Source organism: Leptinotarsa decemlineata, unplaced genomic scaffold (assembly GCF_025532065.1).
Source record: "Leptinotarsa decemlineata unplaced genomic scaffold, Ldec_3_MD MMD2_tig00000010_RagTag_RagTag, whole genome shotgun sequence".
Taxonomy (NCBI): domain Eukaryota; kingdom Metazoa; phylum Arthropoda; class Insecta; order Coleoptera; family Chrysomelidae; genus Leptinotarsa; species Leptinotarsa decemlineata.
In genome coordinates, this window is record NW_027412538.1 from 7873933 (window position 1) to 7901852 (window position 27920).

At 37.8% G+C, this 27920-nt stretch overlaps 1 protein-coding gene across 3 annotated transcripts in view; it reads left to right on the top strand.

Moving 5' to 3' along the window:
• Window positions 1-934: 934 nt before the first annotated feature.
• Window positions 935-27920, top strand: part of Ubr3 (Ubr3 ubiquitin ligase) — a 126867-nt gene continuing 99881 nt past the window's right edge. The window contains exons 1-2 of one of the 3 annotated variants that reach the window (XM_074171341.1): window positions 935-1077; window positions 1403-1640. In XM_074171341.1, the coding sequence (XP_074027442.1) occupies window positions 1048-1077; window positions 1403-1640 (268 nt within the window). In that variant the 5' untranslated portion in view covers window positions 935-1047. The other 2 variants (XM_074171342.1, XM_074171344.1) reach the window with 2 other exon arrangements.

The window sequence follows — 27920 nt, forward strand, 5'->3', positions numbered from 1 at the left end:
ATAGTTGAAATATCATAAGATATTTAAAATTAATTTCACAACTTGCCTTATCTACTAGCCCTTAATAATTTTACAGTTTGTTCAGTTAGGTTAATCTAATAATTAAAATGTTACAAGCTATATAAAATTATTTTCACAATATTGCTCTATCTACTTTAATTAATTTTACAATGTGTCCTTATGTAAAAGTGAGGTAAATCTAATAAAAAAAATATTATTTCAACAGGCGATCAGGTATTGGACCACCATCGTTATTCATAATATGTTTACTTATTTCTACACTCTCATAGGCATCTAGATGCTTGTTGTTGTTAACTATAATATTAATGACCTGAAGTCTATGGAATGGTTTTGTTGCAAAATATGATGGGCGACTTCTGCATCTTCCATATTTTAAGTGTGCTAAGTGTTCCTTATATCTTATTTTAAAAGATCTTTTTGTCTGTCCATAATATTTTTCATCGCAGTTCTTACATTCAATTTCGTAAATTCCAGACTTTTCCGAATTCTCGACTTTTGGAGAATACGACTGGGCCATGTTATATCTCTTGGTAATGATCAGACAACAATGCATTTAAATAAACTACTTTAATGTTGTAAAACAAGATCTATCCTCTTGATGCCACTACCCGAGAATACTGGTCTTGTCAACTTCGGTCTATTCGCTGTTCGTCAACCTAGGTATGTTCGTTGTTATAGTTCTCATAACAACGTGTACAAAGTCTATCTCATTTCTTGTGTCGTGAATTTTCGAAAAAAAGCGAATTGGATGAAACAGTGGTCAATATGCATGTTGCTTTAGATTAAGTACAACCAAAAGTATAATGGCAAAAGAACGCATTGTACTTGTGCTTGTGGTACAACAGTCAGAGGCCTCTAGTGAAAGACGTCTGAACTTGAAAGCGACATTGACAGAATACCGCACCTTTTGCTCCTCAGTGACCAGTCCCAACAGCTTGTTTTGAACTTGGAAATCTCACATACATGTCATAATAAAAGATTCAATAGGGTCTATTTTCGAACGACACGTATTCTAGGATGTCTTGAATGATTTTTACTGTGACCAACTACCAACTAGTGAGTTTAGAGGTTTCATCTTGAGAAAAGGATAGATTGTCTTCGTTTGTGTAGAATATGTGTATGGTTTTTTCTTTTGATATTTTGGCTGAGTTTCATAGTTTTTTTAGTAAAATAATTGTATGAAGTGATTGAAAATGAACGATTAGTTTTCAAGTTATTCATTAATTTTGTGACATTTCATATATTTTCCACATTTATGTGAAAGCTTTGTTGTAAAGTTGCAGTGATCCAGCGTGTTGTGGATGTGAAGTAATATCGAAGTTTTTCAGTACGTCATTTTGAAAGATTTTCAGTGAAATTCTCACATGACATGACATTTTAGACCGTTACAATGGCCTCAACATCAAGATTTGAGGTAAAAGTGTTGATGTCCAAAGGTAAACGAGCCACCGCCGCATATATTCATGCTGACTGCTCCAATAAACGGAATCCACAACATCTGAAAGAAGTCCTGGACAATCTTCTGAACCCCCATAAAGCTATAGACGAATGGGAGACCATAGACTGGTGCAAATGGCTAATGGCAGGAGGAAGAACCCCTGATGAATTTGCCAGTACAGGTGAGAATGACACAATTCTGTCCTTGTCAATGGCCTTGCAGTTTATGTCTGTTTTAAAATTGGTTAAATGACTAAGGGATTTCTATTTCTATTATGAACTTATTGAAAACATTCATGAAAACTATCTTGAGATATGATAGTCCCTATATCTGTTATTTGATTACATCACCAATTTATTTTTGTATATTTGTTATCAAACAATTTTTTATGCTGTAGGTGTAATTGGCCAATAGTATTATTTTTAATATATTCAATTGTGGGGCTTCAATTACCTCAAAATCACTAAGATTTGATGAACATTATAAGCTTTTTGTTCCAAAGATAGAAAAATCTAGACAGTTGTGTAGATTCTAGATGATCATAGAAGTTTCTTGAAATGTTTTTCAATGAATGCTAATTGCTGTGTCTACTTATATCAATTTTAATGTAATTTCTAAGTAAATTTGCATTAAAGGTATTCTTAACAATATTATATTTGTAACTTTTGTATACTAACTGGGGTTACCTTATACTAAGTGGGGATACCTGCAAATTAATGAATGAATTAAAAAGCATGTGAAATATAAGAAAAATTGGGTGCTTCATTATATGCCTTTTTAATATCATATTATTACTTATTACTTGTTGAGATTTCATTACGCTCCTTATTAAATCGTTTTTGAGTTCAATCTAGTGGTATACTCATGTTTTACCGATATCAACATTGTTGTGTTAGTTTCTTTGTACTCAGGTACTGAATTGTAAACTGTCAAGACTGAAAATAAAACCAAACTGAATGATCTATAAATCTATTCATCAACGAACCAAGACAAATAATGAAATGAAAATTAAAAAAAATGGTTTAATTTTTTTTTGGATTATCTGGTCACATTTTTCAATAAATTGATTATCAGTTAAGAAATGTAAAAAGTTAGGGTTTTTTTTGGGCTACTTCATACTTCGCAAACGTGCAACTTTTTAATCAATTGTCACTACTTAGTTGTGTTGAATTCATATATTCATCAATTCTGTATGTATGAAATATCACTCCAATCCTTTGGATTTATAAAGAGATTCTAGTTTATTGGTCGATATTGAGTTTGACGAATGTTCAAGGTTCAGTTATACCTGACAATACATTAGATTCAGCCAAGTAGGGCTTTTTTAGCTCTAATTTGGGCTAATCACCGTTTGAGCGTGAGCCTTTGCTGACGCAGATTCTCCTTCTGATGAACAAGAATTTGGAGCATTTTATAACATATCCTGCTCTTGCTCTTGATCCAATGTTACTTAGAGGATAATTGGGGTCATACATTTGATGTCCATCTCTTCTGAAGATCTAGAGTCGGATTCTTTGGTTGCTTTATGGTCCATGAGTAGCACGAGACTATCTAGGAAATGGAGGTCCATCACGGCAGACCAGCCTTGCATTACCGTGACACGATTTTCTACGAAGGTATCCCAACGGTTCCATCAGTGACACTGAGTGGATTCAGAGTCGTACATCTTCCCGACATGGTTAGACACACCTTAGGATGAGGCGTCATTTAGATGGACTTTACCTCCACGGATGACATTTCATCTGGCAAGGGTATACTAATCCCGTCTGCTGCCAGGCAGTAAAAGATAAGTCTTTTAATTGAAAAAGAAATATTTTACAACATCGCAATATGCTTTTTTTGTTGCTAGATTAAACAAAATCAGAATAATTAATTTTGAAAAACTCATACAAATCATATTCTCTTTTTCATAGTATTCTTCAATGACCCGACTTAGAAAAACAATCAGATGCAGAAATTGTGTTTGCAGATGACCCAGTCTCTTGCTTAAAAATCAGCTCAAGAGTGTTATGCAATGGCAAACATAAGCGCCCAAGCATTTTATGATTATTGTCCCAACAATGGATTATCTGTTGATATCAGTAAAACATTTTTGAAGCATTTCCACTGGTATCGGCTACTATGCTTGCTTAACTATAAAAAAGAAACAGCAAATATCTCAGCAAACTGAATGAATGAAATTTTTAGTAGTAACAATATAGCATAAATTAACTAGGAAAGAACACATTAACAAATTGGCAGACAAATAGAGCTCTGTTTGTTTTTCATTTAAGCAGTTACGAAATACAGGTAATTTTGATATTTTGAAAATGGTATATTCTGCCCATGTTCATGCTTTGTCATGCTTTGTCATAAGGTACCACTTTGTCCAAATTATACACATGATACATTGATCATGCAGAAAAAAATATTAAGAAGCATGGTGGTAGTTTCACCATTAACATCATGTATAGAATTGTTCTTTCCCTCTATAAGAATCCACTACCATGAAACCAGAAATTAGAACAAAATATATCATCCACTTTTAAGGATGACTCTTTTTCAAAAATCATAGATATCAAAAGCTGAAATTTTATAATGAATATCTGGAATTATGTTCCGACCAAAATGATTTGAATAAATTGAAAAGTGAACTACAAGGTCTGTTGAAAAAATAAGGTAAATTTTCATTTTTCTCAAAAAATATTTATTTTTTCATCTATTTATATTTTGTCCCCTTCAACATAGCCCCCCTCAGATATAATACACTTGTGCCAGCTTTTTTTTCAATCCTCAAAGCAGTTCTGACGTGTCCTTTTTGGTATGTCCCTGAGTTCTCTCAATGATTCGGTTTTTATCTCAAGTCGCAAAACGCTGGATCATGGATCACTTCAATCTTGGGAACAGGAAGTAGTCGCAGGGAGCCAAATCTGGTGAATTTGGTGGCTGAGGCATGATAATAATCCTTAGCGACTGTAATGACCACGTGGCGATAACTTTTGACGTACTATGCCATGGCGATTGAAGAAAACAGTAAGCAAAACAATGACATTCAATCGAAAATGGTGTGCTTTCTTTGGTCCTAGCTATGGGACGATTGGAATTTGGTTTTGATGTCATAACCCATAATTGGTCACCAGTTATGACTCTTGACCCAGTAGTCCGGACTTTCATTGTCTAATATGATATAATATGATTTGAAATCTCAAGTTACTTCACGACGTTTCCAATGTAAGTGTCCACAATCGTCTTTGGATGATGAATGAAGTATTCCTCTGAGAGTTGACTATTTATAGGTCATTCAAACATATATGCATCATATATGACATATATGCAGCTTCTTTGAACTTCCTCTTAAACCAGTGTTCCGCCCTGTGGATGATCTCAGCTTGAGACCACTTGATGTTATGTTGTTGAGTCCAAACATGCTCTGCTATTCCCGATTTGCTGGTTTCTCCTCGGTGTGTGTATCTCTTGTGCTTGACAATGCGAACTTTCAATGGCCTCTTAGTTTCACCGATATAGGATTTGCCACATTCATAGGGTATCCAGTATATGCAATTCTTGGAATTACGTTTGGTAGTCTTCTGCATATACCGGATACTTTGTGAGTACGGCAAATCCTATATCGCTGAAACTAAAAGGCCATTGAGAGTCAGCATTGCCGAGCACATGAGAAACACACAGCGAGAAGAAACCAGCAAATCAGGAATAGCAGAACATGTTTGGACTCATTGACATAACATCAAGTGGTCCCAAGCTGAGGTCATCCACAGGAAGGAACATTGGTTCAAAAGGAAGTTCAAAGAAGCTACATATATGTTGTCCAACGACGCATTCAGCCAGGCTAGTGTAAAGATACACAACATATGGAAAAATTAAGCAGAAAACGGTCAATTCCCATTAAACCTGTGAAGCGAAGAGACGGAATAAGAGATAGGTGAACACGTTCGAATGACATTTAAATCGTCATCTCTCGGAGGAATAATCCAGTCCAGTGAATTAACTTGAGATTTCGAATCATTTTATATCATATAAAACAATAAAGTCCGAACTAGTGAAATTGACCATGAAACATTGTCAAGCTCTTCCAGACAATCATATTATATTGTTTTAATGTTTAAACTATGAATGATTTTGTCCCGCATCAAAAGGTTACTTATTTCAGATTATATAATGAAACAAAAATTTGAAATGAAAATCATCAAAATCAGAGCTGACTTCCTAGAAAAATCCTCGCTTGATTCGACTAATCAGTTAATTAGGAGACGTAAATTTAGGTAGGCTCTTCATAAATTCTCGACTTCTCAAAAAGACATAGCCATTGTTTCATATGAACCAAGTTACTTCAATAAATCAATTTTGATGTATATTAAGTTGACGAGACACTTTTCGAAATTTGCAAAACGAATGATTTCATAATTTGCCGATGTTTATTCGCTAATTAGTTCCGGAAGAAAATATTTTTTTGCCCCCTTTTTTTTAAATACATGTTGTCTCGCTAAGTTGATATCATGTTGGTGATACGACTTTTTCATTATTAAGTTTTCCAGTTAGCGAGACACCATGTATTCGAAAAAATAATTATCTCCGCAACTAATTAGCGACTAATAATAACAAGCCAATGGTCTAGTAAATGTTCTGGAAAATTTTATAATAAAGAAGTGGTATTGCTAACTTGATATCAAGTTAGCGAGGCAACATGTATTTTTTTAAAAAAAGGGGTGAAAAATATTTTTCTTCGCAACTAATTAGCGAATGAATATACTAAACCAATGGTCTAGTCAAAGTTCTGGAAAACTTTATAATAAAAATGTGGTATCGCTAACTTGATATCAAGTTAGTGATACCACATTTATATTATACACATGTATTTATTTAAAAAAACGGGCGAAAAAATATTTTCTTTCGCAACTAATTAGCGAATAATTAGCAGCAAATTGTGAAATCATTCGTTTTGCAAATTTCGAAAAGTGTCTCGTCAACTTGATATACATTCAATCTTGGTTATGGGATTAGCATAGGAATGGTTTTCGGGTTATGCCGTGTTCTTTTTTGATTACAATATCCAAACGTTTCAACTGCAACTGCGGCAGTTATCTTCAGTGGCGTGGTCAGTGGCGTATCAGTTGATACGTCAAGATACGTATCAGTTGATACGTCAAGGAGGGTACTTTGACTACGTCACTGAAGATAACTGCCGCAGTTGCAGACGAAATGTTTGGAGATCATAACCAAAGAGCACCATGGCAAAACCCAGAAACTAACAAAAACATATAGGATTAGTGTTTGTATTATATTCATTCTACGTTTGAGGTTACAGAATATTACTTTCTTTCAAGTTAAGATGTAATGAAGTAAGAGCGGTTGCAGTTAAGGTAGCTCACTGAAACGTACATTTCTTTATCAAAATTTTCAAATATTACAAGTTCTTGAATTCGTCAAATAATTTCCGAAGGATTTATTGAACCAATAGAAACGAGATAACGTTTATTATGGACCAATACTAAAGTTCCACAAAGAAGTTACAACTTTTCAAAACTCTCGCAAGTTCCCCGTGGGAAGAGATCAAATAATCTCTTGCAATTCGGATTGGCATGGCCTCTTCCTTTATCGAATGCTAATCGATCATAATACGAATACATTGGTCACCAACACTCTGGCTTCCACAAATATTAATGCCGGGCTCGGTCCTCGGTCACCGACCTTGTCAAATTCAAGACACTCGATTCGGTCATTGCCTTGTGTGTTGCTACTTTTCGGTTCTAAACCGGCAGTCTTGGCTTTTTCTGTTTCCTTCTAGAAATCAAAACAAACACATTTCCGTAGTTTGTATCTCCCAGGACCGGCCTGACTACGAAAAGGGACAAGGCGAATGGATGGAGTTATCAACGGAATTTCGACAAAAGTGAAATTGATACATGTTTTTTTCGAATGCCAGGGGTCCTATTTTGAAATCTGGTGAACTCTCGATTTTTTCTCTGTATGCGAGAGCTTACCTGATTCAAAAATAACATTCCAGAAGATTATCAAATCGGTATTTCCATTCCCGTTGATGGAAATATGCGAGTTAAAGCATTTATGTACCTAATTGTAACAATTTAATAATTTAACTGTCTCAAACTAATTTATTTATTACAACACTTAGCAACTAACGCTTAATTTATTTCCACTATTTGAATTTCTTGTTTAGCCGCTCGATTCACTTTCTGAACTGCCCTCTTGTGTCGGGAAAACGTGCTTAGATCGATAACGTTACTTTCTAGAATTCTCTAGTCGGTTCGGTACTTAGAAGTTTACCGACGATTCCCGACTGCATTCTTTCGCGGTAATGTCATGTGTTTGCTCGGCTGGCGTATCGGTCAGGGGCGGCTTCATATTCGTTACATAGTTATGAATGCACTGGTTACTGACTTGATGAAAATTAATAACAGTATCCATGATAATGTGGGGGTGAACTTGAGTATTCTAATATCGCATCTCTTCGTTCGACTGTTTAAGAAATACTGAATCGTTGGGAAAGCAGGAGGGGGCTTTTGGACACAGACGTTTTGTCGATTGTAATGCTGCTGATAACTGTTTGTAATGGTAAAACTTTATTTTTTTGTTCGAATTTTACCGAATCGTGGTTTGTACCGATAACACTGTTCATCAATTTTGAACCAATTTTAATGATAAGATTATGTTACCCCCTCCTTTTCTCGGGAATAAATCGAAAAATAACGATTCTACGAAAAAATGTATGACTAAAATTGTAGAAAATTTTATTTTATACAACTTTGTCACATTTTTTCTCATAAAATAGAACATAAACATTATAATACAATGATAATATTTTACCCCCTCTTTTTCTCGAGTATAAATCGTAAGATACCGATCCTAGGAAAAATTGATAGGAACCAAAATTGTATGAAATTTTATTACAATTTTTCTTATAAAATTGAAAATATACGTGATAATACAATGATTAGATTTTACCCCCTCCTTTTCTCGGGTATAAATCGAAAAATGTCGATCCTACGAAAAAATAATTAGGACCAAAATCATAGGAAATTTGATTGTATACAACCTTGTTTATTAAATGTTTTCTCGTAAAACTGAAAATAAACGTGATAGGACAATGATGAGAGTTTACTCTCTACTTTTCTCGGGTATAAATCGAAAAATGTCGAAGCTACGAAAAAAGTTAATTAGGAACAAAATTGTAAGAAATTTGCTGTTATACAACTTTGTTCACTACAATTTTTCTCGTAAAATTGAAAACGTGATAATACAAGGATAAGAATTTACCCCCTCCTGTTCTGGAATACAAATCGAAAAATATCGATCTTACGACAAAATTGATAAGGGCCAAAATTGTACGAAATTTGATTTTATACAACTTTATCACAATTTGTCTCGTAAAATTGAAAATAAGCGTGGTAAAAAAATGCTAAGATTTTACCCCCTTCTTTTCTCGGTTATAAATCGAAAAAATTAGGAAGACAATTGTTGGAAATATAATTTTAGGTAACTTTTGTGATGACTATTTTTTGTGTAAAATTGAAACTAAATGAGATATTCAATAAACAAAAATCAACCCTCAAATTCAAGAAGGCGAATGACGCAACAGGTCAGACAGAGACCCCTTCCACCCCCAAAATTCCGAAAGAAAATTGCAAGTGAAATTTTTTGCGTTGCTGGCCACTTTTTTTGACCTTATTCGACTGGCGTATTTAACGTTTCGATTGCCACTATACCCAGTTAATAATACTGAGTGTGCAATTTAATTTTCGCCGCGATGTATACGAAATATGTTTAAAATATGTTTTTCCTTTAACCAGCTGTCGCACTCCTAGGAATGACAACCCTCAGAAGTCGAAACTTGTGCGAGCTAAGAACTAACGATGTCTTACCTTTTAACGTGTGATTCCTAACACGGGTTAGACGATAGCAAATGACTCACACAATTATAGTTCAACAACAACAGCTCCCCTTTAATAATATAGTTAGGGAGCTAACTAATTTCGTTATTCAATAATCATTTCTGATTATTCTGATAAATTCTCTTCCATATTCTCTGTTTCACTATCACTGTCGTCATTTAAATTAATAATGAATTTATTTCCACCATTAATATGGAAATGTCCAATCTCCATATAGTATTTTTCAACTAAAATTACTTTTTTAATCCTTTTCTGCCAGTCTTCTTCGGTAATATTAGATACTTCTTCTTTAACTAGCTCTATTACCTTCTAATCAAATCTTGGAAAATTATTTTTACGCCTGATGCTTTGTTTCAATTTTCCCCAAATCAACTCGATGGGATTGAAAACACAAAACTAGGGGGGAAGTCTCAGTATGGTGTGTCCATACTTTTCAGATTACTTTGTTTGCAGGCTTGTTAGGCGTACACATTCTCGAACCATCAATCCACCCTTTCGTAACTGTGTCGTGAGTGTCATACCAGGTTTCGTCCAAATAAAAAATTTGCCGTTGTTCTTGTCTACATTTAGTTATTTGTTCTAAGTATTTCTTACGCAATTCTACTATTCTTCTGCTTCCCATAACTGCTTGACGTTTGTTTATTATTTTAAATGTAAATCCTGGTTTTTTTTACCCAATTCTGAAGAGTTTGGTCACAGCAGCTCACGTTATTGCCGGAAGTATTCAATTTCTTCCTTATGATTTCAGTTGTAGGAATCTCATTGCTTTTGTAACAGTGGTATATTGTTTTTTCCAATGATTTTATTAGATGAACATCTAAAGATTTTTGTAATCTTGTATAACATCGAGTCTTGCGTTCTTAAGGCTTGTTTTTGACTATTTTGCGTACAGTTGAGAAAGGAATTTCGGTCAAATCTGATGTTGCTTGTAATAATTTGTTTCGCTCGAAACCAAACTTGAGATGTAGATTCTTGTATACATTGAAACATACTCTCCGTGTTTCAATATCCAAATGCATCCGAATCTTATTCACTAGTATCTCTTTTTCGCATTGTTCACCATCGCTATTGGAATCACTACACTAGAAAAAATCTGCGTTGTTATCACACTCGTTATTGCTATTATTACTTGGGCAAGGACGCCATATTTCAAACAGATAACAAAAATTTTAAGTAATTATAACTGCACCAATATCAAATTTCAACACTCAAATCGCGATCAGTTCCTTAACTGAACACGACGGCGATAACCACCACAGCATTCCCGATTTCTACTCGTCACCGTAATATGACTTCAAATTTGATTTTATGACTCTTCAGTCAATCATAAAACTCGGTTAGTAAAAATTATCCAATACGAACCGCCAATTCTTCAGTCCACGGGGACTATTTCGCAGCCGGTTCATTTCTATGTATTGGTTTTTTTGGCTTTTGAGAGTGACGACAACTTTAAGTGTGCACAATACCGTTTACTTCGACTATACTGTTAACGATTGTAAAGAAAACTTACTTGACAATAACCCTCTATAAGTGTAACTATTTCCGAAGGCGTCGCGTGTGAAAAATTCGGAATAGAAACCGATGAGGTCAAATGGATGGTGTACGTCCAGTTCCGGGTGTTGCCGCTCGTCCGGTCCCTCAGAATATTCGGTTGCATTTGCATTCTAATCGGTGAACAATTTTCGGCAATGCAAGGTAGCTCGAGTCGATGAACTTACGCTCGTTAGATGGTTCTCGGTGGATCAAAGAGGCGACTCATGATTGAGAGGTGAAGTACGGTGATGTTTCTCCATACAGAGTGTAAACTCTGGCGGTTTGGAACAGGATGAAATGATTCTGATGAAAATTTCGCACCAACGAAAGGCGTATTTCGTCTCGCGTTACCTGGCAACCCAGGTATATCGGATTTTGTTTTCTCATGGGTTACTTGGAGCGAAATATAGCAGAAATTTTTTAACGTTATACTCTGGTCAATAAGTGCCTGTGAGGTTAAACTTTTATATCCGCCTTCGAAAAATATGAACGGGGTGTAATTCGATCCGGAATAGCATCCAGTTGATTTTTGAAAAAAATAAAGTACCGCTAGCAAAAATTGCAAAAGTTATAAAAGATTCACCAAAAAAAGAAATGGGTTTGGTTTTTTGTAATTATCTTGAAACCCATATAATATTTTTCAAATTTGAAAAAACATTCAAAAAGAGGAGGAAATTTACCAAAAAAAGTCCTACCTCCCGAACTGTAAGACCAATATTTATAATATTCCCAGAGGGTTAAAATACGTTCCGAAAAGGGTACCCTGGCTTGCGCAAGACATGCCCACTTTGGACCTCCAATGAAAAAATATTATTTCAACTTATCAAATATCAAAATTAGAAATTGAAAAAAATCAGGCGCCTATTGGATAAATGAATGTACGATATTTGTTGAAAAAGAAATCTTAGTTTTTTCTCTTTTTGGAGCTATTTTTGAAAGTTATTCGAATAGATTCCAGTAGGAAAATGAAAAGAAATGTAATTTTTCAGGTTGTTATCAACAATAACTTAGGTTGAAAATCAAAAAGCTTCATTGATCATTGAAAATACATGTTTTTTAAATATTATCATCGATACGATACGATGAACATATTTGGGATTTATTTATTCTCTATTGCCTGGTGGCCGAAAGCTCTCGCGACTCAGGCGAAGCTCTCGCGACTCAGGCGAAGCTCTCGCGACTCAGGCGAAGCTCTCGCGACTCAGGCGAAGCTCTCGCGACTCGGGCGAAGCTCTCGCGACTCGGGCGAAGCTCTCGCGACTCAGGCGAAGTTCTCGCGACTCAGGCGAAGCTCTCGCGACTCAGGCGAAGCTCTCGCGACTCGGGCGAAGCTCTCGCGACTCAGGCGAAGTTCTCGCGACTCAGGCGAAGCTCTCGCGACTCAGGCGAAGCTCTCGCGACTCGGGCGAAGCTCTCGCGACTCAGGCGAAGCTCTCGCGACTCAGGCGAATCTCTCGCGACTCAGGCGAAGCTCTCGCGACTCAGGCGAAGCTCTCGCGACTCAGGCGAAGCTCTCGCGACTCAGGCGAAGTTCTCGCGACTCAGGCGAAGCTCTCGCGACTCAGGCGAAGCTCTCGCGACTCAGGCGAAGCTCTCGCGACTCGGGCGAAGCTCTCGCGACTCAGGCGAAGCTCTCGCGACTCAGGCGAATCTCTCGCGACTCAGGCGAAGCTCTCGCGACTCAGGCGAAGCTCTCGCGACTCAGGCGAAGCTCTCGCGACTCAGGCGAAGCTCTCGCTTACAGAGACAGGCTTGTCTGGCTATTAGTACCACACCGTCAGCGGCCGCGGAGATCCTTCTAGATATCTAGATCTACCTCCTCTCCACATATTTCTGGAGAGAGAGAGAGAGAGGTTAAATTGACTGCATATAGACTTGTGCACATTGCCAATGGGGAATGTTCCTCCTGACGATAATCAAGTATTTTCTTATTAGTCAATGGGCTATGCTTGAAGACTGGCAATAAACAAATCTAAAGCAAATGGAACTTCAAACGTTCAAGCCAGTCTCTATATACCTACACAGTAGGTTTAATGGACTGACACCTATCATGAAGGTCGACTCTTTCAGTTGTATTGCCAATTGCATATGCAGGACATTTTCTGTGAAGATTCCTGCACTGACGCCTGTCTGATATAATCCAACGCCCTTCGTGGTATTAGCCAGGGGAGTAGTTGTTTTCTGATAGGTGTCAGTCCATTAAACCTACTGTGTAGGTATATAGAGACTGGCTTGAACGTTTGAAGTTCCATTTGCTTTAGATTTGTTTATTGCCAGTCTTCAAGCATATCCCATTGACTAATAAGAAAGTTTTTATTCCTTATTTAGAGGAATCGGGCAAATTACGGATGTGCAGTTGGTTAGTTCCTCGTCCACTAGATGGAGTGACATTTTTGATGTTCGCTCCAACTTCGGAAGAGGAATGAAATACTCTGAAAGAATTCCGATTTTCAATTGTGGAATATCATTGACTTTAGGTCGATGATGGTCACTATCTTGCACTGATGAGTGGCTAATAAGCCCGAAACCGGTCTGCAAGTGTGCCCGTTCCATAATTGAAGGTCGACTCTTTCAGTTGTATTGCCAATTGCATATGCAGGACATTTTCTGTGAAGATTCCTGCACTGACGCCTGTCTGATATAATCCAACGCCCTTCATGGTATTAGCCAGGGAGTAGTTGTTTTCTGATAGGTGTCAGTCCATTAAACCTACTGTGTAGGTATATAGAGACTGGCTTGAACGTTTGAAGTTCCATTTGCTTTAGATTTGTTTATTGCCAGTCTTCAAGCATAGCCCATTGACTAATAAGAAAGTTTTTATTCCTTATTTAGAGGAATCGGGCAAATTACGGATGTGCAGTTGGTTAGTTCCTCGTCCACTAGATGGAGTGACATTTTTGATGTTCGCTCCAACTTCGGAAGAGGAATGAAATACTCTGAAAGAATTCCGATTTTCAATTGTGGAATATCATTGACTTTAGGTCGATGATGGTCACTATCTTGCACTGATGAGTGGCTAATAAGCCCGAAACCGGTCTGCAAGTGTGCCCGTTCCATAATTGAAGGTCGACTCTTTCAGTTGTATTGCCAATTGCATATGCAGGACATTTTCTGTGAAGATTCCTGCACTGACGCCTGTCTGATATAATCCAACGCCCTTCGAGGTATTAGCCAGGGGAGTAGTTGTTTTCTGATAGGTGTCAGTCCATTAAACCTACTGTGTAGGTATATAGAGACTGGCTTGAACGTTTGAAGTTCCATTTGCTTTAGATTTGATAATCAAGTAGTTTTCATAAAAGAGCTCTAAAACAACGCATTTTGAACTGTCATTTCAACCTTTTTCTTTAAAAAATTATTTAAATACTCAAAAAAGAGGAATGAAATAATGCATTCAACATTTAAAGGGATTCGTTTCTATTTCACCATTTGGCAACATCGGTTATAGCTAATAAAGGACAATGAATCTGTTACCTGAATGAGACAAACAAAGATGACATATTTCAGAGGCGTGCTGTTCTGTTTACTTATGTTCCGAGTTCCGAGACATTCTGTGACATATGACATTTTGTGCCTAAACTATCTTCCTCTATATAAATAAATAACAAAACAACTGTTGTTTAGGTGGCTCGTGGAGGTGGTATTGAACTATAATTTATATTTTGCTTTAATTGTTGATTTATAAAGATAATTTTACTTTTTCAAAGTAGAATATCTAGGTACGTATAAATTATTTCCACTTGATATAGGCGCTGTTGCCAATATGTGAATTAGATACAAATCTCTTTAAAAATTAAAACCCAACATTTGAAACATCAATTTGAATACTTTTCGAAGTGAATTTGAAAAACTCATGAATTAAACTCAACTTAATTTTGTTCAAACTTGCATTTGCTGTAATAACCCAAATTGAGGAACATTCCCTATTGCACAAATCAATTTAATGCAGAATGCAACAAACTGTTGGTTGACATTGGAAGTCACAGCATTCTGGAAATGACCTCTGACTTTATGCCTCCAACTTTCAACTACGAACTGCCTTATAAAGTACTATTCCCGATTAGAGAGGACTGGATCCTCCGGGAGAAGGAAATATTAAGAGCAGATAGTTGTTGGTTCACAGATGGATGAAAAACACCTTCAGGTTCTGGAGCAGGTGTTTTTAGTCGCAGACCCAGGACAGAGATATCAACCCACCTAGGAACCTATGCGATTGTATTTCAAGCGGAAATTTACGCTATTGAATGGTGTGCGGAGAGATTGGAAGAAACCAACCTTATGCACAAGTCAATAAAGTTTTTCTCGGACAGTCAAGCGGCGTTGGAAGCTCTTGGCTCCTACCGAACAGCGTCTAAATTGGTAGCAAATTGCCGAAAACGATTCTCCTCGATAGGAAGACTTGACAGATTGTCTATGGTCTGGATTCCTGGCCATACTGGCCTGGAAAGCAATGAAGCTGATTCCTTTGCAAAGGAGGGTGCTGCGAGCAGCTGCATCAGACCAGAACCTGTCATTTGCAGCGCTTTAGGCTTTGCCAAACAAAGATTGAACACCTGGATGGCAAAAAGATTTATGGACTTCTGGCAGAATCTACCAGGACTGGCTCACTCCAAGGCATTTATCCACCCTTCGAAGCTTGTTACCAAACAGTTTTGCACCATAGCAGGGATGAACTACGATGTCTAACAGGCCTTCTAACAGGTCACTGTCACTTGAATCATCATATGCAGAGACTCGGACTGTCGAAAGACGATGTGTGTCGCCTCTGTTTGGAAAATGAAGAAACAGTAGAGCACCGCTGGGAACCAAATCAAGTTTTTAGAGTTTGGCAGAGCCCTACTCTTACCATCTGACCTAAAAGACCACTCACCATACAAACTAATCGGCTTCGTTAAGAAGCTGGGTTTATTTGGCCGAGTGTGAATAGGTTTGAGCCACAATAAACCCTTGCGGATTGTGGTGGAGAATCGAATAGACCCATTCACTTTTGACCTAACCTAACCTATTTATTCTCTATTAATTAAAGAATCAATTTGGCCCAAAATTCAAACTCTTACCCAGTTATTTATTTCATTTATAGCATTTGTTTATGAAAAAATAAGTTTTTCTTTTCAATTTTTATGTTAATAGTTGATTATTGATGAATATACACGTTGGATAAAAAGTTACATGTACTATAGTAAATACTTGTGATGGACTGTTTGGAACCTGTTTGGTGTAGTAATGAATATTACTGTAGTTTTTTCCCAACACCAAACCGTTACTTCAACACCTCGGCACGTGTTTCGATCACCAAGTGATCATCTTCAAGAGGAAGATGAAACTGGTTTGATCTTTCTCTTGAAGATGATCACCTGGTGACCGAAACACGTTTCGAGGTGAAGATTAAACAGTTCAATGTTTCTCTTGAAGATGATCACTTGGTGATCGAAATACATGTCGAGGTCTTGAAATAACGGTTTTGTGCTGGGAAAAAACTACAGAATTATTTATAATAAATACGATTATATAATAATAATAATATTTATTTGTAGTTCCATATAAATACAATAAATATACAATCTATAAAAATTATAAAAAAAAAACTACAAATAAGGCTAGAAACAACATGTACCGGAAAGATACTGTTGATCTTAGTTCTAGCCTTGAAGAAAAGAAAACTAAACGAGGGAAAAAACTATGAAAAGAGAAGAGAGAAAAAAAGAGGAAGGAGAGAGAGGGAAGAGAGAGAGAGAGAGAGAGAAAGAGAAAACATGTCAAATTTATTACTGAAAATTTTTCAGAAGTATAAAATCTATGAAATCAATGGCTTTATGATTGACCAGCGATGAGATATTTTTTGTAACAGCACTTAAATGAAGAAACTTTACTTTTTTGTCCAATATCATTGTACAAACTATATATATATTCTAACTGAAGGATCGTCGATATAGAGTGGTTCGATGGGGTTTACTCATATAACTCATAACTTTTTATCAATAATTTCAGCTTATAATTTTACTTTAACAATTGGGCCACTATTTGAAAAATATTTTGGGAACATTTTGACGTAGCAGACTACAGAATAACAGAAACTGATCCGAGCACCACTAATGATATCTATGCCAGATCAAAGTAACGCTCTCTTTGATGTGATGATGGTCATGAAACATTTTGAGTTGTGGTGTTTTTCGTAAAAAAAATTAGGATCCGTTTTGAAATCCAAGTTTGAAAGTTTCAAGTTCAATTTGAAACTATTAGTAATTAATTACCCCATGAAGTGAAATACCAGTCGAACCTGTTCAGATTCAAGTTTAAACTGAAATCTTTTCTGCTCCTGAATGCATTCTATTATATAAAGGAATTCACGATGTGGTGTCAGAGTCCTATACCCGATTTTAATTCTAATAAATTGATGGATGTAGCCGTTACTATGTGGTCGGAAATCATAATTAAAAAAAATTGAAAAGAAACTTTCTATGTTTTTTACCACTTTTATTTGTAACTAACGTTTCTGCAGTTTCGTCATATACGGACATTTTCAAACTTATACAATTGTATTAATATGTATAGTTCAACACACACACAACGCGGTACTCATCGCTACATTGTTGGTCATCGTAACATGGCTTCAAATTCAATTTTATGACTTTTCAGCCAATCATAAAACTCGGTTAGTGAAAATGATCCAATACGAACCGCCAAATCATCAGTCTACGTGGACTAATTCGTTGCGGCATAATTCCTTTGTATTGGTTTTTCTTGGCCTTTGCCAAGTAACGTTAGTTACAAATAAAAGTGGTAAAAAACATAAAAACATAGAAAGTTTCAATTCTCTTTTCTTCATTATGATTTTAATTCTATTGGATAGTTTTATTAATTTTTTATTTTACGGACATTAATAATTTTTATATTTTATTTTAGCAATAAGCAAAATGTAAATATGGTATTTTGACTTGTCAATCCAATGTTTAATTGGTGCCTGATCAATGAACTTTTATCTATCTATCTAATATTATCTAAAACGTAGTTACCAAAATATACGAAGTAATAATATAAATGGATTCTATTTGAATGATTACATATAGAAATTATAATTTTTAAATTCTCAGATGACTCATACTAAGCTTATTGTGCTAACCTCCCACTTGAAAACTTCTTTTGAATGTGTAAGATTCCAAAAACAAAATGTTATCTCATTTGACATTATAATGGCGTCAATGAATGCGCAAAACAGGAAATCATCTGTTGTCTTCAGAAACAGCACCGATTTTGATGTTTCTGTGATATACGTGGACCGTTCAAAAAATAAGATGAACTTTCAAGTTTCGTGGACTACGTACTTTCGATTACCAATTTTTATGTTGGTACACACATCTCGAACAGCTCAGGTAATGAATGACGTCAACGGTAATCCAGATTTGCTTGAAAGCCTCATAACTGGTGACGAATCATGGGTATATGGTAATGACATCGAAACCAAAGTCCAATCGCCTTGATGGAAGATCCTAGGAGAGCCAAGACCAAAAAACACGCCAAATTCGATCAAATGTCAAGGTTTTGCTCACTGTTTTCTTCGATTCCGTGGCGCAGTGCATCAGTTCTTTCAAAATGGTCGTACGGTTAATAAGGAGTATTATCTTGACGTTATGCGCCGCTTGCGAGAAGCAATACGAAGAAAAAGTCCGGTATCGTGGAAAAGCAATTCAAGGCTTTTGCATCTGCACCTGCAATGCACCTGCAGGCGGATGCACAGTCGTCATTGCTTGTTCGTAATCTTTTGGCCAAAAACAACACCGTAATCATAGCTCAGTCACCGTATTCACCAGCTCTGGCCCCTGCGACTTTTTTCTGTTCCCTAGATTGAAGATACCCATTTGCAAAAGTTGGTACAATAAAAAAAGACGTATCAAAAAGTGCATATCAAAACTGCTTCTAGGATTAGAGAAAACGCTGGTACGAGTGTACCAGCGTTTTCTCGCTGGTACGCTGGTACGAGTGTACCAGCGTTTTCTCCCGTTTTCGCCCGAAAGAAAATAACGCCGGCCGCCACTGGTAACCATAAACCAAAGGTGGCGTAGCTAAGAACGCGTGAATGCACGATGATTCCCCGCTACTCTAGAAGCAGCAAGAATAATGCTACCGATTTCAACGGAACTTCGGCGAAATTTCTACGGCATTCGATTACGATATTCAAAGGCTAGCCACGAGGATATTGACACAGTCATATGGACGTTACAGTGCGGTACGCGAAGTGATTTAGTAAGGCGATAGACATTCAAATAGTAGTTGAAGTGTTTGTTGTATTTAAAGTGAAATCAAGTAAAGTTTGATTATTCATTGTAGTCAATTATTAGTCAACCCACGGGGAAAAACGTAACAGTATTATATCTGAGAAGGACTACTTTGAACGGGACAAAATACAAATTGAAGAATAAATAAATATTTTTTGAGAAAAATGAATATTATCTCATTTTTTTAACAGACACCGTATATTAAGTAGTTAATGGTTTACGAACGAATACTCATTGTCAAAGCAACTCCCAACTACTCCCAAAACATATTTATGATTATGTGCGCGTAAACAGACTAGTGACGTCATTCAATCAGAGAGCATTTTGATGTAATGTAAAATTTAATGGTATTGAAAGTAACAATTTTATAGCATGTAATTTTTTGTTTACTCGTACAAGTTACAAGTGAACATGTCGTTATGATAACTGAAAGGATTTTATAATAATAGCCTATTCATTATTACTCTCACGTCTTTGTGGCTGTCCCTGTTCATCTTTCACTGTCTGAACCACTGTGCATGCTGTTTTTGGCGAGTGCATTGGCTTGTGATGTGGGGGTTGAGCAAACCTGCTTCCACGTAGCTCCGCTGGATACGGGAATGACAGAATCACTTGTGGGTCTGTCATTCCCTAACTAAATGACATCCCAGGCTTAATCCTGAGGTGTGTGTATCCGTGCCGAAAGGATGAATGACGCTGAGCCTATCAGCTGTCCTTACGGAACCTTCGAGATACCGGGCGCCCTCTCGTCGTAGCATCACCTTGTCACGGTAATGCGGGGCTCTGCCGTGATTGACCTTCTTTCCCTAGCTACTCGTGGGACTTTTATGGACAGAGTAAACTTGAAAATTCTTTCTGACGCTGAGTCTACAGAGGAGATGGATGTCGAGCTCACGACTCCAACTGACCTCCCTGTAAATTTAGATCAGGAGCGAGAGCTTCTCAACTCTCCAACTCCAGAATCTGTTCCAGGTGGAGGAGCAAACTTCCCATGAACAGGTTAGCAAACGTTCGCCCTCAAGTGATGATTCACCAAAACCATAGGCGAAAAAGCCCTGCACGGTTGAATCTAAGGCATCTGCAGGTGTAGCTGGCGTGCAAAAACCCTATATGGGAAGGTTGTCGCGGGTATCAAGGTGGGAATCTTGCACCTTGACTATCCGACTACCTCATTAACGATGAAACAGCAGAGCATATAATTTGTGCCTGCCCCGCTGGGGACCGAATCAGGTTTTTAGAATTCGACAGAGCCGTACTCTTATCATCTGACCTGAAACATCACTCACCATACAAACCAATCGGCTTGGTTTATTTGGTAGAGTGTGAATAGGTGTGAGCCACAATAAACCTTTGCGGGTTGCGGTGGAGGGTCGAATAGACCCACTCACTTTGGAGCTAACCTAACCTACCGTCGCCTTTTGTGACTGTGGACCTGAATCTGTTTTTATTTGACATTTCAGCAGCTGGCTCGCCTCTTTATACGATATTGGATCATTTTTCAAATTGTTCGCGATACACGAGGATGGCTAATTTATCTGGATCATTTGCCAGCGCTTATTCCCTAACATGTAACTCATCAAACAAGTATGATTTCTTCTAATACATGCACTCGCCGACTTATAGGCGAATCTTTGCCGCATTTGTCATTCTCAGGGTAATTTGAGATTTGATTGTTTTTTGATCTGAAGCGAAACCCTACTTATGAATCTAAGTTCTTGAAATCTCACTCAAGGATTTTTGGAAGAACTAATTATGTTTCGATTCGAGACTCCCGTGGTGCAGGGCGAAAAATATATGAGAAACTGCCGGTCTTCAAAAATTTGGCAACGTTTTATAATCTACATAGTCTACAGAACACGGTGTACAAGATGGTTATTACTGGTTCATACTATTACTCGTATTAAGGAGTACATGCGCTTGTATAATGATTTAATTATAGAGGAAGACGATATAAAATTAACTTTTATAATGAGATGCGGCATTTTCCCTGCGCCATATTTGATGTATGTCTCACTGCAAACGTTTGTACCTTATTATGGGGAATTTCACGAAAGCTGTCTAAAAAGCGGTTTCTGAATCCTCAATAAAATAATGGATTACATAAATATTACTGAAGTTTTATCCCAACACCCAGAGCTAGCCGTTATTTTAACATCTCGGCACGTGTTTCGATCACCAAGTGATCATCTTCAAGGAGAAGATTGAACAGTTTAATCTTCCTCTTGGATATAAGAGGAAGATTAAACAGTTTAATAATCTTCCTCTTGAAGGTGATCACTTTGTGATCGAAACGCGTGTCGAGGTGAATATTAAACAGTTTAATCTTCCTCTTGAATATGTTCACTTTGTGATCGAAACACGTGTCGAGGTGTTAAAATAACGGTTTGGTCTTGGGATAAAACTCCAGTAATATTCATTAATACACCAAAGGTTCCAAATAATACATCACATAGTTTACTTTCGGGAAATTATCTATATCGTGTATGAATCTGCAAATAATTTATGCCATAATGTTATTTATTCATACATTCGACAAAATCTGTCCCAGTAGGCATTATTTACTTGGTTATATTTGGATCAGAACTATTCAAAGATTTCGTCATAGAAGCAGATCCATAATCACTGTGGTATTATCCAATAGAAAATATGATAGAATTGACAGATACTTGATGAAAATCCATTATAACGTATTCAAAAAACACATTTAAAGTGAGATTTCAACTTGACAGTTTGAAAAACCGCGACACTTGTTTTGCTATACAATTGATGCGTCACAATATTAAGTAGATTTTGAACAGATTTTAAACAGATTGCGACGCCCGAATATGCTATTGTTTAGCAAAATATGTTTCGTGGTTTTCACTTTCAAGTGGAAATATCACATTGAAATGTGTTTTTTGAATAAGATCCGTTGGAAATTAAAAAAAAATGAAATAACGTATTTTTCAGCTGAACACTTTTTTTTTATAAAAAATGATATTCCATTTGTAAAGTCGAATGTTGGGTGAAAAAAAAGTAAAGAGTAAATAGACGACGAACTTCAACTCTACTTATCGAATCAATATTCAAAAATATGGGTAATTTATTTTCCAGTTATCTTCCCGAACACATTCATCAAAGTCGCCATCGATGGCTTGCAAATTTTTCATTATTTTCTGTGGTAACCTTTGGTCTCTTATATATCCTATTTCCTCATATATCCCTCCAGAAAAAAATCCATTAATTATTGAGCATTCTACCAGAAGCTGATACGTTTCTCTAGAGATATGAGCAGGTGCTTCATTTTGCTAGAAATACAATAATAACAATTGACTTAATTCTACTCAATAATAAACAATTTTAATCATATGAGCTTCATCCTACGTAATGACTAATAATTTCTTGATCAGGTAAATTACTGATTGAACATTTTTAAAACATCTATATAGAAAGTTTTACCAACTCATTAAATGGACATGTAATTAACTAATTTGTGCTTTATATAATAATTGACTCATATAACCTCTTACCTAGTTAATGACTAATAATTTCACCAGTTTACGAAAATACTAATTGAAAATTTAAACACCGTAAAAGAACATTTTTAGCAAACTCGTCAAATGGATTTTTTATAAACTGATTCTACATTACAAAACAAATTCTGAAGAGGTCAAAATTCAATTCTATTTAGTCATTTAGTGAATTTTCAGAATTCCCAAATTTATTTATTTTTGAGCATTCCAAAAGGTTAAGTTTCATTGGATTGTAAATGTGGAATTGGTCTTCACATTCAAGAAACTACTATGTTCTTTCATTCTTCCGGAAAATGTTCTCCCCTTTTGGCCAACACAAAGTTTTGGGCAAGAACCTAATCTATCAGACACCGAAGTTTTGTCTTTCATTTAAAAAAAATTGTTCGAGTCATTATTTATCTAGATATTCACGTCCAAGTCTGCCCTTTTCAGAAAACGAACGATGTCATTGGTGAGTTCACCAATTATGACTGCTTCTTGAAGAGGGATAGACCTGGTTAATGGCTTGTTTTCTCAGTAATACGTGTTGCGGTGGTTTAGAGTTTTGTAGACTGTCCAGGTGCACTTGGAAATGCCGGGTGCACTTTGAGATGCCGGATGTACATGGAGATGCCGGGTGCACTTTGAGATGCCGGGTGCACTTTGAGATTCCGGGTGCACTTGGATATTCCGCATGCACTTGGAGATGCCGGGTGCACTTTGAGATGCCGGGTGCACTTGAAGATGTCGAGTGCACTTTGAGATGCTGGGTGCATTTGGAAACGCCGGGTGCACTTTGAGATGCCCGGGGTACTTTGAGATGCCGGAGGCACTTTGAGATGTTGAGTGCACTTGAAGATGCCGAGTGCACTTTGAGATGCCGGGTGTACTTGGAGATGCCGGGTGCACTTTGAGATACCGGGTACACTTTGAGATACCGGGTGCACTTGGAATTGCCGGGTGCAGTTGGAAATGCCGGGGGCTCTTTGAGATGTCGAGTGCACTTGAATTTGCCGGGTGCACTTTGAGATGCCGGGTGCACTTTGAGATTCCGGGTGCACTTGGAGATGCCGGGTGCACTTGAAGATGTCGAGTGCACTTTGAGATGCCGGGTGCACTTGGAAACGCCGGGTGCACTTTGAGATGACCGGGGTACTTTGAGATGCCCGGGGTACTTTGAGATGCCCGGGGTACTTGGAGATGCCGGAGGCACTTTGAGATGTCGAGTGCACTTTGAGATGCCGGATACACTTTGAGATGCCGGATACACTTTGAGATACCGGGTGCACTTGGAATTGCCGGTTGCAGTTGGAATTGCCGGGTGCACTTGGAATTGCCGGGTGCACTTTGAGATGCCGGGGGCTCTTTGAGATGTCGAGTGCATTTGAATTTGCCGGGTAAACTTTGAGATGCCGGGTGCACTTGAAGATGTCGAGTGCACTTTGAGATGCTGGGTGCATTTGGAAACGCCGGGTGCACTTTGAGATGCCCGGGGTACTTTGAGATGCCGGAGGCACTTTGAGATGTTGAGTGCACTTGAAGATGCCGAGTGCACTTGAAGATGCCGAGTGCACTTTGAGATGCCGGGTGTACTTGGAGATGCCGGGTGCACTTTGAGATACCGGGTACACTTTGAGATACCGGGTGCACTTGGAATTGCCGGGTGCAGTTCGAAATGCCGGGGGCTCTTTGAGATGTCGATTGCACTTGAATTTGCCGGGTCCACTTTGAGATGCCGGGTGCACTTTGAAATGCCGGGGGTACTTTGAGTACTTTGAGATGCCCGGGGTACTTGGAGATGCCGGAGGCACTTTGAGATGTCGAGTGCACTTTGAGAAGCCGAGTACACTTTGAGATGCCGGATACACTTTGAGATACCGGGTGCACTTGGAATTGCCGGTTGCAGTTGGAAATGCCGGGTGCACTTGGAATTGCCGGGTGCACTTTGAGATGCCGGGGGCTCTTTGAGATGTCGAGTGCATTTGAATTTGCCGGGTAAACTTTGAGATGCCGGGTGCACTTGAAGATGTCGAGTGCACTTTGAGATGCTGGGTGCATTTGGAAACGCCGGGTGCACTTTGAGATGCCCGGGGTACTTTGAGATGCCGGAGGCACTTTGAGATGTTGAGTGCACTTGAAGATGCCGAGTGCACTTTGAGATGCCGGGTGTACTTGGAGATGCCGGGTGCACTTTGAGATTCCGGGTGCACTTTGAGATGCCTGGTGCACTTGAAGATGTCGAGTGCACTTTGAGATGCCGGGTGCATTTGGAAACGCCGGGTGCACTTTGGGAGGCCCGGGGTACTTTGAGATGCCGGAGGCACTTTGAGATGTTGAGTGCACTTGAAGATGCCGAGTGCACTTGAAGATGCCGAGTGCACTTTGAGATGCCGGGTGTACTTGGAGATGCCGGGTGCACTTTGAGATACCGGGTACACTTTGAGATACCGGGTGCACTTGGAATTGCCGGGTGCAGTTGGAAATGCCGGGGGCTCTTTGAGATGTCGATTGCACTTGAATTTGCCGGGTCCACTTTGAGATGCCGAGTGCACTTGAAGATGCCGAGTGCACTTTGAGATGCCGGGTGTACTTGGAGATGCCGGGTGCACTTTGAGATACCGGGTACACTTTGAGATACCGGGTGCACTTGGAATTGCCGGGTGCAGTTGGAAATGCCGGGGGCTCTTTGAGATGTCGATTGCACTTGAATTTGCCGGGTCCACTTTGAGATGCCGGGTGCACTTTGAAATGCCGGGGGCACTTGGAGATGTCGAGTGCACTTGAAGATGCAGGTTGCACTTTGAGATGCTGGGTGCACTTTCGTCGTAAAAACCTTGACAGGGTAATACGAGACTCTGTCATGATTGACCTCCTGAGCAAATCAGCAGATGCTCACGATCAAACGATAAACTCGCACTAGAAATGAAAAAAACTCAGCATGGCTGAATTTAATGTAGCCGACATCCGAAAATCTCAATATCTGCCAATCAACAGAAATATCTTTTCAGTTAATTCAGTTGATTTTCAGTACTCGCTTAAATGTTTTTGAAAGATAACTCACTAAATCCGCACAAAAAAATACGACTTCGTCATTAGACACAATGTCATTTTGCAAAAAGTATTAGTAGTTACTTCAAGCTATACCAACACAGGGATATTATCTATTGAGAAAGGAATATGTTATAGGTGTGAAGTCGACTAAAATGATAAAAAATGAATCGTTCTACAAAATTGGTATTGGAATGTTAGAATGACGCTGGAATGAATGTGTGGCTCTTAATGGAGATTAACGATGAATGAAGCCAATTTTGAACGAAAAAAACGCGTTTTCTTTCTTGAGCCCGGGACATTTCAGCCCATGTATTAACTTATCTCATCGTATCTATCCGTATGAAGGATCGCAGTAAAGCAACCCCATAGTTCTTCATTCGAATACGTCCTTGAAAAATAGGTCAACCACCTTTTTCAAAAATCTCGACCGCAGAAGTCGGTAATCCTAACCGAGAATCCTCTTCCTCATCGCGTGGCGCATGAAGGTCGCGTCAGCTTTGGATTCGAGCTCTTCTGTTGTTTCATCGACTTTCCTTCGTTTCTAGCGAGATATAGTCCGGTCAGACTACGCACTTGAATTTACAAAAAGCAGCTGAAAATTAGTACAGGTCTTAAATACACTGTATTACAAATTGAAATATCAAAACTCCTCACTGATCCAGTGTTTGCTACAAAATCATTGAAGGTCAAAAGGCATTTGATTGCTCACGAGCCAAGTAGTTTACAGATGCCATGGATATATTGTCACTATGATTGAATCTGAAATAGCTTTGACTGAGAATGCCGAGATCGGTTATGCAATAAATAAACTCTTACCCGGATCATTCTCTATTGAAAGCTATCGATATAAAAACATTTGGGAATCTTAAAGACGGAGAAGTAAAACGTCAAAACCTTTCTTTCCCAAAAATTAATCTCTCCTAAAAATATACCCCTTTCAATTTAAACAAGATTCCTATGGCTGGGATTTATTCCAATAATCGAATGAATATAATTACGTACTGTTATAGATGACATGAGTGGATTGAACTCATTCCGTGACATAAAGTCGTAATTTTATTAATGAATTTAGTGTTTTTTCTTATAATGTTATCCAAATTTGGTACTGAAGAGCTGATACGGCAAGTGCCTAACGGCGAAACATCGGAGGTCTACCAGTGAGGATGACTATCCGTGTAAGTGAAATTTTACCTCTTTTATTTACTATGTTGTGTAGGAATCCTGTGGAAGATATCTGATTCAATTCCATAGCAAATGTTTGAAATACAAACTGGATGGAGAACGTGTTTTTGTATAATTCAGTGTTCATATAAAGTATTTTTCTTTCGTGTAAGCCACACAACTACCTCATGGATACAAATAACAGGGCTTGACTAATAGATTAGTAATACACTTCGAAAAAGATGCAAATTCTAGATGACCGCAGCTACAAAATGGCGGATAACTTATTACCTTGTAATATTGAGGCACTAAATGAACTAAACAGAATGAGAAGAATTGAATAACAACATTAGAAACTAAAAACTTGAAAAGCAGTAAGTTAAAAAATATGTTGAAACGGTTTTATTGAAAAAAAGATGTAGATAAAGATCCCTTCAGCTTTCCGCATTAAATATTTCGGAATTATAATATACTGTCACCTCAGATGGAACTGCCATGCAGACTATGTATCAAAAAAATTGAAGAGCATGGCCAACAGGTTTAAAGTCTTCAGAGAAATATTAGATTTCAAATAAATTTCTATTCTAATGAGTGATTTTTTTGCTGGTATCTTTTTGGCAACACTGTTTTTGACAGATCAATCACGCGTGAATCGTGTCTTGTGTCATTGTCAAACTTATTCAGTTTGGTCTATAATTTAACCATGAATCGACTTACGAATATACAACGCTTGCAAGTTATTGAATTTTGTTATCAAAATTCATGCTCGGTGAAGAAAGTGCATCGTGCACTTCTTCCAATTTATGGGCAGTTTCGTCGGCCTACTGAGGGAGCTATTCGGATTGTGACTAAATTTCGAACTCGGTTTACATTATTGGACATTAAACCACCAACACGCATATGTAGAGTGAGGACTGAAGGAAATATTGCGGCTGTATCCGCCAGTGTTCGTGATGACCGTGGAATGTCGATTCGCCGCCGTTCGCAGCAATTGGGCCTCTGTTACATGTGGAAAATTTTGCGAAAGGATTTGGGTGTAAAACCTTATAAG